At 40.9% G+C, this 16,974-nt stretch overlaps 1 protein-coding gene across 1 annotated transcript in view; it reads right to left on the bottom strand.

Moving 5' to 3' along the window:
* KCNQ5 (potassium voltage-gated channel subfamily Q member 5) overlaps positions 1 to 16,974 on the bottom strand; it is a 502,936-nt gene that overhangs the window by 83,431 nt on the left and 402,531 nt on the right. The window contains 3 exon segments of the mRNA XM_019796792.2: positions 4,107 to 4,217; positions 15,469 to 15,594; positions 16,241 to 16,416. Coding sequence (XP_019652351.2) covers positions 4,107 to 4,217; positions 15,469 to 15,594; positions 16,241 to 16,416 — 413 coding nt within the window.

The following is a 16,974-nucleotide window of genomic DNA, read 5'->3' as shown; positions in this document are numbered from 1 at the left end:
ATATCTGTGACAATGACCAGATAATCGGTAATGCAATTATGTCTAAAATACAGTTATACGATAATAGTGTTTGCTATTAATGAGCAGTAGTCGACTCCATTATTAATTAGGATGAATGACTGTACCATGATATTAGCAATTACGTCATGGGTTCTGTTTCCCATCTGTCTTTTTCTGTGATTGTCTCATGCTGTCTAAGATCTTCATTAGGTTGGGGGTGCATCAACCAAACGTTGTGCAAACATAAAAACCTGGTCTGTATGATCTTGTTTGTCGATTTAAACAACATTTCCCTCCATCTAGAGGTTATAAAAATGACCTTCGAGCTCTAGTCATCTATAACTCCTAAATTTTTTCCTGCTATTTGAAATCATTTAGGAAAGATTTATTTTCCTTTTAATGTTATTACTCATGAAGTATAAACACGTAAGAGCATATAAAACATCAGAGTCCCTATGACATATTTGTTGTCTGTGTTGTGTGTATGCACATTACATGCACAGTGCATGCAATCCACTCATGAGCATAATTCAGATTCTGTAGACAAGAAACTAACAGCAATAGCTACCATTTTGGGGCATTTATGTGAAAATGAGGTTTAGAGTTAGATCCCTTTGGAAAGTAGAGACAGACTCTACATAGCACGAACTCAGCATTTGCCAAACAAACTAAAATGTGCTAAAAATCACACTGGCATTGCTTAGAAACATATATTAGTAGTTGGCAAATGTTTACTACGTATCTCTTGCGCCAGACTGTACATTACAAAAGTTATTAAACCAGCTCTGCTCATTGTCTCATTATGGCTCCATTCCAATTTTCTTCCGCCTCTTTAAGTACACAGCTCAGTGAACCTAGCTAGAAGTCTGCTAAAATAAAGTCCATTATGTTTTATATATTTAACTTATGAGAGCTATATATGATATATATACATAATCCATGTGCAGTCCCTTCAAATGTCAACATCAATATGATGAAAATTCTTAGAAATTGAGTTTTGTTTTAATTCATTATCTAAGATCATGTGACTTAAATTTTTAGGTTTTACGTTTTAGTGCTATGTTGAGAAGTGCTACATAAACAGTAAGTACAGAGAAAATGTGATTCGGTAAATATTTTAAATATTCATCCTTTTTTACTTTCTAGATTTAAGGAGCCCGCTGTGCATCTCACACAGGCACACAGGCTCGACTGAACGATGCTCTTCGCAAGAAGGAAGGGAGCATCTGAAAGAGGAGAGAGGCCTGTGCCTGAGAGATGCTGAAGGGCAGAGTGCCTCTGCCATGCTGGGCCTTGTTGCGGGCCTCAAGTGACCTCCCCGTGGAGTTTGGGAAGGGGGGCCTGTGGGTCCTGTGGTGTTCAGGAGAGTCCTTCTGCTTTGACGAAAGATGGGGGCAAGGCTCTTCTCTTTCTTGGTCCTTGGGTTTCTGGGTGGGAGGAACCCCAAGCAGGGATGGCTTACGACTCACCTCTAACTCTCCTAGCAAGATGTGCTCTCCTAAATCTTAATCACACAACACTGTTGCACGCAAGTACATAAGACATAATGGCATTTCCAGCCACCTTGTTTTTTCTTTTTTAAGGGTGTATATGGACTACTGAGTCTTTCACTCCATAAAGAAGAACTCAGCACCTAATGTGAGGTTGCAATAAAACATTGCAGGAAAGCCAACTTCTCTTGGCATTGTTAGGGAATGTTCTGTTCTGTGCAAGCAAGCTTTTCACATTTCCAACACATATTAATTTAATTTGCATATATGAAAATTGTAATCACTTTATTGGGAAATGTTTCCAAGCATGACTACTTAGTCTCTGACCTTTACCCTAACAGAATGACACAATTTAACCTTCCTGCGGTAGTCCAGAGTCTCATTATGGGGACTGATATTTGGCCGTGCTGGATGCAGCCAGCTTCCCGAGGTGGGTCGACCCTAACACTAACTGGCCCCAGGTCCTTCCACATTTTAAACACTTGTGTCTGCTTGCCCCTTACAGACTTTCCCCCTCCTTCCTTGTTAGTCTTCCACCATCTCTTCCTGTTACAATGTTTGTTCAATCAGCCTACCTCTCTATCTTTGTTGTTTATAATCTTCAGAGAATTGTGAAACTATGTAGCTCAGCTTATCAGAATTTTCTCTAAATTAAGAACAGGTTATGAATTAGGTCTCAAGAGGTCCTCCCATGAGGGCAGCACACACACTGCTGTTGATTTTAATAGCCCAGAGGTTGCCTCCGTCCCTGTTTGTAGCTTTTCACTGGATCACAGAGGTTGTTTTCTATGTGGTCTCAGGATAAGCATAAACACAAAAGCAGCATCTATTTTGGTAAAAAAAAAAAAAAAGCCCAATAATGTATTTTATTATTTCTAAAAGTATTTTCATGTAGGGAATTTGATTATTGAAAGACTCTCTGCTCTGTTCTGGATTGTTTAGCTTGCCAGATGAGATGATTCTGGATAAGTGAGATGTTTTGACTCTCCTTGATTTTGTCACCTCATAAGAGGAAACAATATATCTAGATTCATACAGAAAATGGAAAAAATACTTCATGAAAGTTTTCTTCATGACAAGCATTTGACTTATATTACCACATTGGTCTTCGCAACATTTCTCTGGGTGCCATAATTCTTCCTCTATCGTACAGATGAGGAAACATACTCAAGGTTACTGTTATTGGCTGAACTGTATCCTTCTCAAAGCCATATGGTGGAGTGCCTTAGAATGTGACCTTACTTGGGGATAAGGTCTTTACAGAAGTAGTCAAGTTACAAGGAGGTCATTAGGATGGGCCCTAATATAATATGCTTGGTGTCTTTATGAGAGGACACGTGGACACAGGTACAGACCATGTGAAGATACAGGGAGAAGACTGCCATCCACGAGCCAAGGAAAGAAGTCTGGAACAGTTCCTTCTCCCATAGCCCTCAGAGGGAACCGACCCTGCCACCTCCTCGATTTTGGACTTCTGTGAGGTAACAGATTTCTGCTATTTAAGCCAGCTGGTCTGTGAAAACTTCCCAGCAGCCCCAGCAAATGAACACAGTCACATTGGTAGTGCGTGACAAAACCATGTAATGTGTGGCTTTACACTCAAGCTAAGAGCTAATGCTCAACTGCTTGCCCAGTCTTTTCAGCGTCTGCTCTGTGGTCCTGTCCGGTCCGGGCCAGAAGCAGCTGGTCAACCCAGACTTGAGCTCTGGCCATGGGAACGACATGAGCATCCTCTGCACTCATTCCTGGGCAGAGGAGGAACCCTGTGAGCTAAAGGCTGGGGTGCCGAAAATCCCTAGTCCCTTGGCTTCCTTTGGAGGGGTGCCCTGGGGTCTCCGCTCAGCAGAGGCTGTGACGCAACTCAGCATCTGTCTGGAGCAAGAGTGAGGCTATTGTTCCTTAAGCATGACTGCTGCCAAGACCGCCACGCTCCTTTTTGTTGGCTCTCTTCCCCTGCAAGAGGTGGAGTGAACGAAAGTGAGAGTTTGGGGATGGAGGCAAAGTGTAATATTTTGACCAACTGCCTCTGAAGAAACAAGAGGATAAAATGATCAGAAAGCAAACTTCACCTGTTAAGGAGAAAATAATCAGAAGCTTGGGAGAAGATAAATGTGCTCTTCATTCTGATAAAATGCAGAAGCTGTTCATTAGGAAAAATCAATGACAATGACAGAAAGAATAAATCATCTGACACAGAGAAACCCTTTAAGGTCATGTGCTTTTCACTCAAATGGATCTGGAGAGGTAAATATTCCACTTGTCACATCCATCTCTTCAGCAGCACACGTTAGAAGCCAAAATGGAGAGATCAGTTTAAAAAGAAGATATCTTTAAATCTTTACACATATTTTAAATCCATTAGTAGCACGTTGACTGAGAGGTGACGCCATCTGAATTATTATTTAGTCATTAAGACGTAGCAGGCATAAAACTCCCAGGTTGAGCGTCTCCAAGGGAAGACCATATTTCATAAATTTCCCAACTAGATGTACGTAGAAAAGTCAACATATTTGTAAACGATACAGATGTGTTCCGGGCATTCCAATTTATGAAAGCTCATGCTAATAAACCTCTAAGATCTAGTTTAAATTGCTTTATTTTTGCAAAGATACTCACGGCAGGAAGTGCAAAGAAAGAAATGCCAAGGAGCGCAAAGCCTGCAGAAAGCAATCTTCCCAGCCAAGTTAGGGGAGTTTTGTCTCCATAGCCAATCGTTGTCAATGTAATCTAAAAACAAAATAAATATAACGTGCAGCTTAAGTACTTGAGAGGAAAGTTAGGACCTATGAACAGGAGGCAAAGCAACGTTTCCACTAAATCACTATTCAACAAGCCTCGTTGGCGCATTTTATTACTGTGCTTTAATTTTCCGTGACGCATAACAGAGCTTCTCTTTGTTTAAGGAAGGGAATAACCTACATATTTGTTCCTTCCTTATAACACAATTTTCCATCTTTTCTAAGTGTATTCAAAGAAAGGTTATTTAAATAAGTGGATAACCATCAGTGATACAGAAATGGTAGCACCATGGATTTAGGACTGGATCAGTACACAAAGCAATAATTTATGTTAATTAAGGCTATTTATTACCTTGGCAGGCATTTCCTGGAGGTCCGGTGTGTGCAAGGCACGTGTTATGATTTGTAGTGGAACAAAAATGAGAGGTACATAGTTCTTGTCCTAAGATATTTATGGCATTAAGAGGGGAGACACGTCACACACAAATCATTAAAACACAAAATAAGGCAAGACAGGTATTATGATGGATGCATATGTAATCTGCTATGGGGATTCAAAGAACTGATTGATTCTCACCAGCTTGGGGGGGGTCAAGGAGGCTTTACTAGGGAGAAATCAGCATCCCTAGGCTTTGAAGGAGAAGCAGTACTTTCAGAGGCAGAAATGATGAAGAGGGTGATCTAGAGAGGGAAAAGAGGTGACCAGCTGCACAGCAGTGAGGACAAACAGGGTAGGTTCTAGAAAGTATACATTTTTCCGATGGGCTGGAGAATGGTTGGTCTGAAGACCATTAGTGGAAGAGGAGATTAACTAGGTATGCTAGAGCTAGATCAGGGGGTGTCTTTGAAAAACGGTATTTGGATCATGTCTCTGCAATGATCAGACTGCTCCGGGATCTTCCCATGAGTCTTAGAACAAAGTCCCAGCTCCTCTCCAGGGCCCACAAGGTTCTGCATGACCTGGCGAACAATGGGGTAAGTGAATTGGAACTGTAATGGAGGGCAAAGTAAAGAGCTGTGTTAGGAAGTTAAATTTGTTAATTGTCTGGGATGAAAGGGAAGACTAAGTCAACAAGGACTTCAACATTTCGAGGGGGAGAGGGTTGCGCCATAAATAGAAACTTGATAATGGGAAATAGAAGATTTTAGAGTAAAGACAGAGTTTGGTTTTGCAGATAAGTGTTTTTTAAATGTTAGCACGACTCTGATCTAGAAATGTTGAGCAGGAAATTGAGATAGAGAACTTAAGTCTCGGAAAGAGAGAGATTGGGTTTGGCATGAGATTTGGGTTTTGGAATCAGGCACAGGATGATTGTGGAAGCTTTGTGAATAAATGAGACTGCAAAAGCTGCAAAGAAGGGGTCCAAGGACACCTTGGGAAACAGACATTGAAGGAATGGAAAGGAAAGGAAAGTCAGAGAAGAATAAATATTTTAAAAAGTAAGGGAATTAGAAATGGGTTATATAAATGGAAACTCAATAGAGAAAAGAGAGTTTCCTAAAGGACCAGGTGACCCCTGGTATCACAGTCTCATAGAAAACAAGGACAAAGTGGACTGAGAAAAGATACTGGATATGGAGGTAAATGGCCGCTGATTTCTAAGAAAGTGGTTGTTTTGGTTTTATCCTCTTACCTGGGCTTTGAGGGCAGGGTTACATTTGAGAGGCAGAAATGATACAAGGAGATGATGCTCCATGATGCCAGACCTTTCAGAAACTTTCACCTCTGCTGCTGAGCCCTTCCCAGATTTCTTCTCTTCTCACTTCCGTGGTTTTTCTCCTGATATCTCCATGGTTGCCTCTCTAAGATCTTCCTGATTTCACCCTTGCTCACTGTACTTTGACCACAATGTCCTTTCAGCTACTCAAATAGGCCAGGCTACTTCTGCCACAGGGCCTTTGCATATCCTGTTTCTTCAGCCAGAACTGCTCTTCTCCCCACCCTTCCCAGAGTTCCTTCTCATTCTTCGAGTCTTATCCAAAATACTCCATCATCAAAATGGCCTTCCCTACCCACCCTATCCACAATAGGGCCTCCAGTTCTTTCTATTTCAGCCCCTTGTTTCTTAATAGTGCTTAGCATAAGTGGTAGATTTCTGTATGTTTCTTTGCGCAGGGGTCCCTGTTTCCTTCACCAGAAGGGAAACCATGTCTTTATTATCTCGCTAACATCTAGCATGATGCTTGCCACAAAGTAGGAGGAACTCAGTAAATATTTAGAAAATAAATGAAGAATCCTTTCAAGAATATTAGCAACAAATGGAGTGAGAAAAATAGGGCCAGAACTCCCAGAAATCTCTTACTTGAAGGCGGGCTTTCTAGGATATGTTTATGCATGTCTGCTGAGAGAGTGAGACTGAGTGGGGAGGAAGAGTGGTAGTTTTATCACAGGGTAAGGCAACCATGGAGGAAGGAAAATAGGATCAAGGGTACAGCTGGAAGGGTTAGCCTTGCCAGCGTGGACAGACGTGTCTTCTGTCATGGGGGAAAGATGTGGACACAGCATGAGGGAAGTGAAGCACTGGGAATGCCTGAGTTGGTTCTCTTCAAGTCCAGTAAAGGCAAGGGTGGGGTCAGCTGTGGGGAGTGAAAAGCTTAGAGCTTGGGGCAGTGACAGTGTGAGAGGGTGTCAAGGACAAATCAAGAGGTTTACAGAACAGGGGTGGGGGGTGGGGGTACTTATCCAAGGTTGGAGAAAGGGAATTTGTAATAGAACCTAGCAGCCAAGTTAATCACCCATCACTAGCAGTGTGAGGGGTGCGGCTCTCCAAGGCATTCCTTGAGACTGCAGAAAAAATATTCCTGGTTCAATTGTATTATAGGTTCCTAATCTTAAATATATAGGAAAGATTTTAATCTATAATTCTTCTTCCAAACAGCTTAATCCTTTTACAGCAGTTTAATCATAATAAACTGAAGGAGATATTTCATGGTTGGTAACAGCAATAATAATACATTTCATGGTAAACTTTATTTTTTTTTTTAAAGATTTTATTTATTTATTCGACAGAGATAGAGACAGCCAGTGAGAGAGGGAACACAAGCAGGGGGAGTGGGAGAGGAAGAAGCAGGCTCATAGCGGAGGAGCCTGATGTGGGGCTCGATCCCATAACGCCGGGATCACGCCCCGAGCCGAAGGCAGACGCTTAACCGCTGTGCCACCCAGGCGCCCCTAAACTTTATATTCTAATAATACAGTAGTCCCCTCTTATCCACGAGGGATATGTTGCAAGACCCCAATGGATGCTTGAAGCCACAGACAGTACTGAACCCTATATATACTATGTTTGTTTTCTATACACATATACCTATGATAAAGTTTACTACATAAATTAGGTACAATAAGAGATCAACAATAACTAATAATAAGAACAATTACAACAATATACTCTAACAAAAGTTATGTGAATGTGGTCTCTCTTGAAATATGATGCTGCACTCATCCTTCTTGTGATGATATGAGATGATAAAATGCCTACACGATGAATGACATAGGCATGGTGACGTAGCGTTAGGCTACTGTTGACCTTCTGACTAAACGTCAGAAGGGGGACCATCTGGTTCCCAAGTGCAGATTGACCGCACGTAACAGAAGCAGTGGAAAGAGAAACATGGATAAGGGGGAACTACCGTTCATTTGCACTATTCTCCTTGGCTCATTGCTCAGAGAGTGGGTTTTTTTTTTTTTTTTAAAAAAACCACTACTTTTAAGTCCAAAAAATGAGACACAGCAACGTGACGATGTGCCCAGTGTTTCATTTTGAGTAGAGAAGAATGCCTGCTCTCTCTCATTCTGAATTTAGAGTTGCCCTCCTTCTTATAGGTGTGCTTGTCAGGGAGAAAAGAACCCGATGAACTCTGAGAGCTGCCCCCTGGAGCCCCTTGGGGGACAGCAAAGACCCTGCCCACCTTCTCTCAGCCCTCAGTTCAGGTTGGCAGGTGACCACGTGTCACTGGCTGCAGGGGGCTGGAATGGCTGGTGGCCACACTCAGGTGCAACAACTTCCTCCACTCCGATTTCAAAGTCTCTCCTCTGGATGTTGCTTGGTTGAAAGCATAGAGGCCTTTTGTTGCCGGGCTCGGCTTGAGAAGGATCTGGCAACAGGGTAGCAGTTTTGTCTCAGTCCATGCTGGGGAGTGGGACTTTCCTTTGTTTCATGCCTGCTGGGAACAGGTCACTTTTTGTGGCTGCAAAGGGGGCAACTGGGCTCCCTGATGGGGACAGATGGGGATGAAACTGACATTTCTAAGATGCACTTACAATAAAAGGAGTGAGCCGTCTTTATGAATTTACACTGTCCCATCAGCTTGATCCGGTTGCTGACTTTCTAAGCAATGACCAGTTGCATGTGATGAAACCATCTCAGATGAGGCCGGCAGAGGTGTTCATTGATTTTTCTGGACTTTTAGGTTAAGTTGTCCTTGAAATTCTGGTGTATCTCCCCGAACAGTATAACTACATTGTTTCTTTTCTTTCCCTAGCCTCGGGAATGCCCTGCTAACAATTATCTGCTGGTCCTTTGTACATGAACTGAGTAGCGGAGGCCCTCGTGGGGCTTATTCTTCCACCCTTGTGTCAAACAATAAACCTGTTACGTCGTCCAGAAATCTTGTGGATCTTCCAGTGGCTGAACCTAGTAATGGTGAGTTTCACTGGGATCTGAAGTTAGAGAAAGGCAGGCTCACACAGAAGCCCAAAGACACCAGCTAGTCAGGGGAGCTCCTGGAACAGCGGCTTGTGTCAGAGAAACTGGACAGGCTGCCTGTGTGATCTTCAGGGAATGGGGAAAATCCACCATATTGGACATAACTCCATTTTGGACCTACTTCCAGAGCTTAAAAGATATATGCTGGTTAACATATGCTGAATAGATTACATTTTTAAAATGTATTTATGAATTTTCTAATGTACTTACATATCGATTATTGATTCTTACTGACTTTTGACTATTGTGTTTACAATATCCTTGGAAAGTCTGTGAAGTTTTGAATTTACTTATAAACATTAAAAGATTAAAAAAAATGTCGAATATCTCTTCCAGTGCAGTCATAGCGAGATGACCAGTTTCATCGAGTGGAGGATGCCATTTATCGCCACACTTGGGACCAGAGGTGGAAACTGGCAGGTGCATTGTCAGGTTGTAGCCGGACGAGATGGATCGGGGTCCGAGAGGGACCGGCCCACCTCAGGCTGCTGCTCACCTCAGCCGACCTCAGGAACGCGGGCAGTTTGTGCTGTCTCTCCCGTCGGGCATTTACTTGAAGGTGATTTGGCAGATGGAAACAGTTCAGATAAATTTTTGCCCTCATATTGCATGAACTCGGTTGCAGCCACGCAGGCGAGAAAAGATATTTTCTGAAAACTCTGAGGGTTGCAAACGTTGGTATAAATGTGTAATTGTGGTAGCAAAGGTGGACTGGGGGTCCTTGGTGTGTTTCGTCATCGAGAAGTCTTCCTCAGGAATAATACTGCAGAACAAATGCAAATTGTGGCCCAAGCTTTCTTGATTTTTCTTTCCTCTTCCTTTCCTTTCTTTTTTTGTGGGATGGCAGATGCTATGGTCGGATTATAATTTGGATGCTGGTTAGGCTGTAGTTTTTTTTTTTCTTTTTCCTTTAATAACAGAATTAATTCCAGACCAGTAGATATAAACTCATCCTTCTTCCCTTCAAGTAACAAATCAATAAACATTTATTGGCCTAATTTTGAGAATACAATTATGGCTACTAGTTTACAGCTAGTTCATTCATGTGAACAAGTTAAGAACATACTACTTGGAGATTTCCAAAGCACAGTATAATTTCCCCATAAGGCTTCAAAGGAGGATGAGTCACATGAGCAGTTTTTCAGCAATCTCTTCCCCACCCTCTCCTCTCCTCTCCTCTCCTCTCCTCTCCTCTCCTCTCCTCTCCCCCTCCCCTCTTCTCTTCTCTTCTCTTCTCTTCTCTTCTCTTCTCTTCTCTTCTCTTCTCTATTCTTCCCTTCTCCTCTCTTCTCTCTGGGCTACTTCCTGAACACCTAGTTTCAGGGAGTGAGTGGTCTAGAACCTGTGCAGAAATTTGTTCACCGTAAACTAGATGAGAAAGGTTTTGAGTCTGCAAACAGCAGACTCTCTCGTGGTGGTGGCATCATCTAATGTGGGAGCTGCTGTGGCAGGCAACTCGGGGCAACAGCATTCTCGGTTGTTCTTCCAGGCTTGTTGTCAAATACGTAACAATAGTAGGGACTAACATTTGTCCAGTGCCCGATAAAGGCCCTACATATACTAATCGTGTTTACTACGCATAGCAACTTTGTGTTTGGGTAATACTATTTTCTCAATTTTAGAGACATAGTAAATGATTGCTGAATACCACACCTCTGCTAAATCACAATGTCGGGGCTGGAAGCCAAGTCTCCTGACTTGAATTCTTCTGTTCTTTTCCATACAGTATGCGCTCAATATTTATAGACTAACACTGAGCAAAAGTATTCAGAGCCACGTGTGAGATGACGTTACTAATGGAACAGACTTCTTAGGAAAGGCTTCCCTGACGAGGCTTATGACCAATATATTTCATACATCTGTGCCATCCGGGTAGGCACAAGACTTGCAGATGCTCATAGCAGCTAAGATGTTTCAGTGGGTAGCAGCTTGGGTGTGTGTGTGTGTCAGTTTTTGCTTGGTACTTAATAATGTGCTTGAATAGTTAGGGGTTGCTGTGTTGATTATCTCGTGGCCGAGTAAAGTTTTGATACCATCAGATAATACTTTGGTAGTGAGAAATAATTGTTAACTTTTATTTAATGTACCAACACTGAGTCGGAAAACAACAGCTTATAAAAGTTGCAGGAAACATTTTGTACTGGCGAGCCCAAGGTAAGGAGGGCTGATTCTCAGTATTATGAGACACAAGGGTATTTTTGTTCATTCCACAAATTTACACCATTTCTTGTTCTTAGATTTTGCAGGGGGATGAAACTCATGACAGCTATCGGGGCCGTATAGCCTGCTGAGTGTACCATCCACTACACTGTCCATAGAGCCTTCTATGTTATCGGCTTTGATAAAGACTGTAAGATTTCCAGCATGAACTCTAGCACTAACTGGCTCATACCAAATTCTTCTACACGCCTGGAGTAATCACATCAAGCACACGGTCCCAGGTGGGGACTGTACTCAGATGCTGACTCAAGAATACTTATACTATTTGCTGCTGTATGCTTCTTAATAAACAAGCCACCCATAACATTGTCTTCAACACAGAAATAGCAGTAAGTAGAGAACAAACTGGCCTTCGAGAACAGATCATTATCTGGCAATATTACTTCAGGAAGACCTGATCTTAAGTTATTTCAGAATAAATCTAAAGCAAATCAAAAGGAGGAAAAACAATAATAGGAACGAAGGAGGTAATAATAGGAAATAACTCCAGGAAGACTTGTTCTTAAATTATTTCAGAATAAATCTAAAGCAACCAAAAAGGAGGAAACTAATAATAGGAAATAACATCAATTGGAGCTCTGCCTAACAATCAGAAGATCCTCTTTTCCTGTAGCTGCCAGTGCCTCAGCCATGAGAGTTACTTCCCCTTGACCCTCTTCTATTTCCTTTGTCCCCAATGTCCCTTCAGAACCGAGAACATCTTTTCATCATAACCCCCAATTCCCAAGCCCCTTCTGTGCTTAATCTGTGAGTCTGCCATGAAGTATATAGCTCTTTGTTCCTTTTGTTAGAAAGGTGCTTCCATCTAACATCCATAACGATATGTCTATGCCAACAGTAGCCACCATCTTGGATTGGGCACTGGCTGTGGTCTGAGTACCAGGCCTTTTATACTGATTACTCCACTTACTTAATGAGCTAAGTGTTGTTATTCAATAGTGTAGAATTGTTTTCAGGGATCAGAATTCTTTGAATTGTTATTGGATTTGAGTAATGCTGTTCATACCATGAATCCTTCCAAAGTTGGTCTTGGAGCTAGCCCTCGCTATTTTCTTCATGAGAGGAGGTTGCTACTTAGTATTCAGAATTGACTGAAATATTGTATCCATAAGCCACAAATTGCATTTTGACACTTAATGTCAATAATTTGGGCTTTTTTAATGAAGAGAATTTCCTGGTTTTTTTTTTTTTTTAAAGATTTTATTTATTTATTTGACAGAGACAGAGACAGAGACAGCCAGCGAGAGAGGAAACACAAGCAGGGGGAGTGGGAGAGGAAGAAGCAGGCTCATAGCAGAGGAGCCTGACGTGGGGCTCGATCCCACAACGCCGGGATCACGCCCTGAGCCGAAGGCAGACGCTTAACCGCTGTGCCACCCAGGCGCCCCGAGAATTTCCTGTTTTTTAATTGAAGTCTAACACTTAGAAACACTCCAATTCAGGATGCTTTCATTTCTCTATTTATTCTGGATACTTCCATAGTTAGCAAGGTGTTCATTGTGTGCAACATGGACAATTTTAACTAGAAAGTATCCAGCCACATATTTATTAAGGTCTTGAACAATATATAATAAAAGATATAGTATTCTAAATTTATTTTATTTCACACCAGAGACCCAGTATATGTTCTTCTTATAAAGAATAGAAATAGGGGCGACTGGGTGGCTCAGTCTGTAAAGCATCTGCCTTTGGCTCAGGCCATGATTCCAGAGTCCTGGGATGGAGCCCCGAGTCTGGCTCCCTGCCGAGAGGGGAGCCTGCTTCTCTCTCTCCCTCTGCCTGGTGCTCCCCCGCTTGTGTTCTCTCTCTCTCTGTCAAATAAATAAATAAAATCTTTTAAAAAAGAATAGAAATAATAAGCACTCTTGCTTGCTTTTTTGTGTATTTTTAGGCTTTAGACAATTTCATTAATGACTCAGTTAATATCAACAAACCCACTGCGGACCAACAAGGCCTTTTCCTAGAAGCTTGACATCTTAGAAGATTTTTACTTTGGTATTCAAAACCAGATTATTATTTTTTTTTTAAACCAGATTATTTTTTAATGGAGACATAATTAGGCCATTCAAAGAACCTGTTAAGCACAGGTTAAGCTTCAGTCAAAATAGCACTACTGAAATGGAAATCAATGAAAATATGTTGCTTCCCCTCTGAAAGTCACAGATATGACCTTTGAAAACCTGCTACGTGGGTTATTCTGGCAAAAGAAAGAAGCTAGTGACTAAGTGAGAAGTATATTAAGAGTTTCCCACACACTGTTTAACATACAATACAGCACTTCTGATTAGTAATAAGGAGAAAAGGAAGAATATTGTAAAGAAAGATGAAGAGCTGCCAGGCTGAACTCATCAATGACCGCATCTCAATGGGACAGGTGCACCTGACTGTCTCAAGAATTTAAGTATGTTAGAATTATCAAAGAAAAACAAAAACTAAACTTAAATTCAAATTGTTGCTTTGAAGCCTGGGATAATAAACTGTCTTCCCCTTGTTAGCTAGTAGAGCCTCCTATTTTCTCAGTTTACACAGTTTATCACACAATGAGTCATAAATTTTCACTTGCATTCTACATATAAAAGGTATTTTAAGAATGTCACATGACTGCTCTTTTTCAGGTTTTCCACCTTCCTTCTTTCAAAATGTCCATTAATGTTTGTGGGGTAGGAGGGAGGAGCTGAGAACCAAATTATTACACCACCAGATTGCTTTGTTACCAATGGCATGATCTTGAAGACACTGACTTTGATAATTTAAGAAAAAAATCCTAAACCAATAAGAAATGATTCTTATTCATTTTACTGCTGCTGTGTGGCCAAGAAACATACTGAGTTTTGCTTAACATAAGCCTGACAAATTTTCTTTGTCCTTGACAAGAGTTCTAGCTCTCACTGATGTGCTTTTGATGAGTAGCAAAACAATGCAACAATTGGTAACTTAAATCTATGTTCCATAAAACAACCAACCAACATATATATTTTTTCTAAATAGGTTCCATGCCCAGTGTGGAGCCCAATGTGGGGCTTGAACTCACAACCCTGAGATCAGATCTGAGTCAGACCCTTAACCTACTGAGCCACCCAGGTGCCCCCCAACTTATAAATATTTTGACCACAGTTTAAGAAAATGATGTATTTTAATTTTGGTGACAATCTAGCATCCAAGAAATATTACTAATGATTTATTAGAGAACTTAACTTTGTTGGACCAAAGAGATGGGTACCTGTTTAGACAATTATAAATGCTGTGCATTTTCACAAAACACCCTTTTGGGATGTCTTAAAAATATAGTTTCTATATTGCAGAAAGCATTCCCCCATCCTGTGGCATTCTTATTAGGACCCATGTTTCAATGACTGTTTCATAAAGTCTTTACAATGCAGACAAGATTTTTTGCTTTAATGGAAAACTACGCCCTGTGTGGAGCACACACTTCCAGGTTATTGACTTTTGACTTTATGGGGCTCTGCATTTTTCATGGCTTTTGAGCTATTTTGCAACTCGGTAAGTTGTAGATAACTGGTAGCATTGCAAAATAATTCCTGTCTATAGACATGTAAATAAATTCTCACACTGTGGAAGAAGCCAGCTTTATTTCTACTTGAATTCATTTCAATATTCTTGATCTTTATATGTTTCTGTTTCTTGGATAGTCCTTTGAAACAGATGTAACATTGTACTGGTTCCCTCATTAATAATGACAAGTTTTAAAAAAAGGAGTTAAAGTCTTTAGCATGGGTCTCTATGAGGTCATGATTGTTTTATTTGTTTGGTGAACTATCCTTTAATAACATTTTAAATGAAAAGTAGGTTTTTGAGTGGAAAGTTTTGAAATTAGGTGTCTATGATCTCTGACCTCACAGATGGTTACCAATTTTCACTTCTTGTGCCATAATTTTACTTTAACTTCCATTCAGCTACTATTTCTTTTTTTTAACCTCAGATAAACTTTTTGATGAGTGGTAAACCAATGCAAAATTGGTCATTTAAAATCTGTGCTCCACAAAGTTAAGACAAACAAACAACCCTATCAAGATTTTAATCACAGTTTAAAAAAGTAATGAATCCTTATTTTGGCAACAATCTAGCACTCAAGAAATACTTCTGATGATTTATAAGAGAACTTAATTTTGTTGAGCCATAGAGATGGGAAAACTCTTTAGACAATTTTAGTGCTGTCTATTTTCACATAATTCTCTTTTGGAAGTGAATGTTTTTATTGAGACCTTTCATAAATGATTCATAGAAATCATTACACTGTATTCAAAGGAAACATTTCACAACATCCAAAAAATAAAAACAGATTTTTATACTTACTGTGCCCCACCAGAGAGCATCTGCATATGTAGAAAACTCTTTATTGGCATCCTTTTCCACGAGATAGACAAGGAAAGATGAAAAAATAAGAACCAAAAATCCTATGTACCAAGCTGTGATTAATTCCTAGATATAAAAGGAATGAAAGACTGTTAGAGGTAAAAAAATCTGTGAAGGAGGAAAAAAAAAATCTATGTATTCACTTTACTACTTTTTGGATATTTACGATAGTGTGTATTTATGGAATTTATAGAATTTACTTTTTTCTTCAGAGGATGTCCCAGCGAACAGAACAACTTCCTCAGTCTTTTTTTATGGTTGCACAGTGTTCTAAAGTCATGGGTTTACTATAATTTATTCGAGGCATGAGGACTTGAAAAACATTATGTTTTATTTGAGTAACGTTGACACACAATGTTATTAGCTTCAGGTGTATAGCACAGTGATTCTACACGTCTGTATGTGAGGCTGGGCTCACCACAGTGTGGTGTCAGAGTATCACTGACTATCCCTGAGCTGAGCCCTTGATTCCTGTGACTTAGTCATTCCACAACGGCAACCCCGTCTTTCTCCTTTTCACGGATTTTGCCTCTTCTCCCACTCCCCTTCCCTCTGGCAACCGTGTGATAACTTTTAAATAATCCATTATACCTTGTGCTTTAACCAACTTCTGAAATGACTAAGTGTGCTTGATGGGTTCATTAAATATTCCACAGCAATCAACGAAAAAGTTTCAAAAGTCTGGTTTCGTAATTTAGAAAGCGATTCGTACCTTGCTGTGAGCATAAACCACTGAACCTAGTAATTTCCAAGTGCCTCCCCTTCGGTCCATGCGCACCATGCGGAGGATCTGTAGGAAACGGAGACTTCTGAGTGCGGACGTGGCAAAAATATTACCCTGAGTTTTTGCAGAAACAACTGCTATTGAAGCGATAAGAACAATGGTATCTGAAAGAAAGAGGTTGAAATAGCCATAAGTAGCAGGACGTGGAAGTTGTGTTGCTTAACTTCTGAAACACTAGAGTGTTTCAGAAAGGTTCGCTTTGACCTCTTTGAGGCACAAATAAACAGATCTTGAACCCCAGCTCGGAGTGGTGCTACTGGGTTCTGTGACAACTGAAAACTGAAAAGGCAGAGAACGGGATCTACTTATTGCCTTGGTTCTGACCCTTTGGCTAGTCTATGCTTTACCTATGCAATTCTGAACCATCTGCTACATAACCTTGGAAGAACCGGACAGACGGTGGCCCTCGGAAAGTTTGGTGTTCCAGGGAGCACTCAGGCTGCTTTGGCTCCGGTTTCCTTGGTAGCCCCGTCCTCAGCCCTAACACGGTGGATTCCTGCTTGATGCCACAGGGGCATCCTAGCCCGCACGGCTATGAAAGTGCTGCTCGGTATAATCATGTCTCTTGTTTTCTCGCCAAAGAAGCTTGTAGCTCCTTTCTGCAAAAAATTCCCTTGTGTTGTGGAGTCTGCGACTTCACATACTGCCTAACAAAGGCCTCA

Source organism: Ailuropoda melanoleuca, chromosome 19 (assembly GCF_002007445.2).
Source record: "Ailuropoda melanoleuca isolate Jingjing chromosome 19, ASM200744v2, whole genome shotgun sequence".
Lineage (NCBI taxonomy): Eukaryota > Metazoa > Chordata > Mammalia > Carnivora > Ursidae > Ailuropoda > Ailuropoda melanoleuca.
This window is presented reverse-complemented; position numbering and strand designations above follow the sequence as displayed.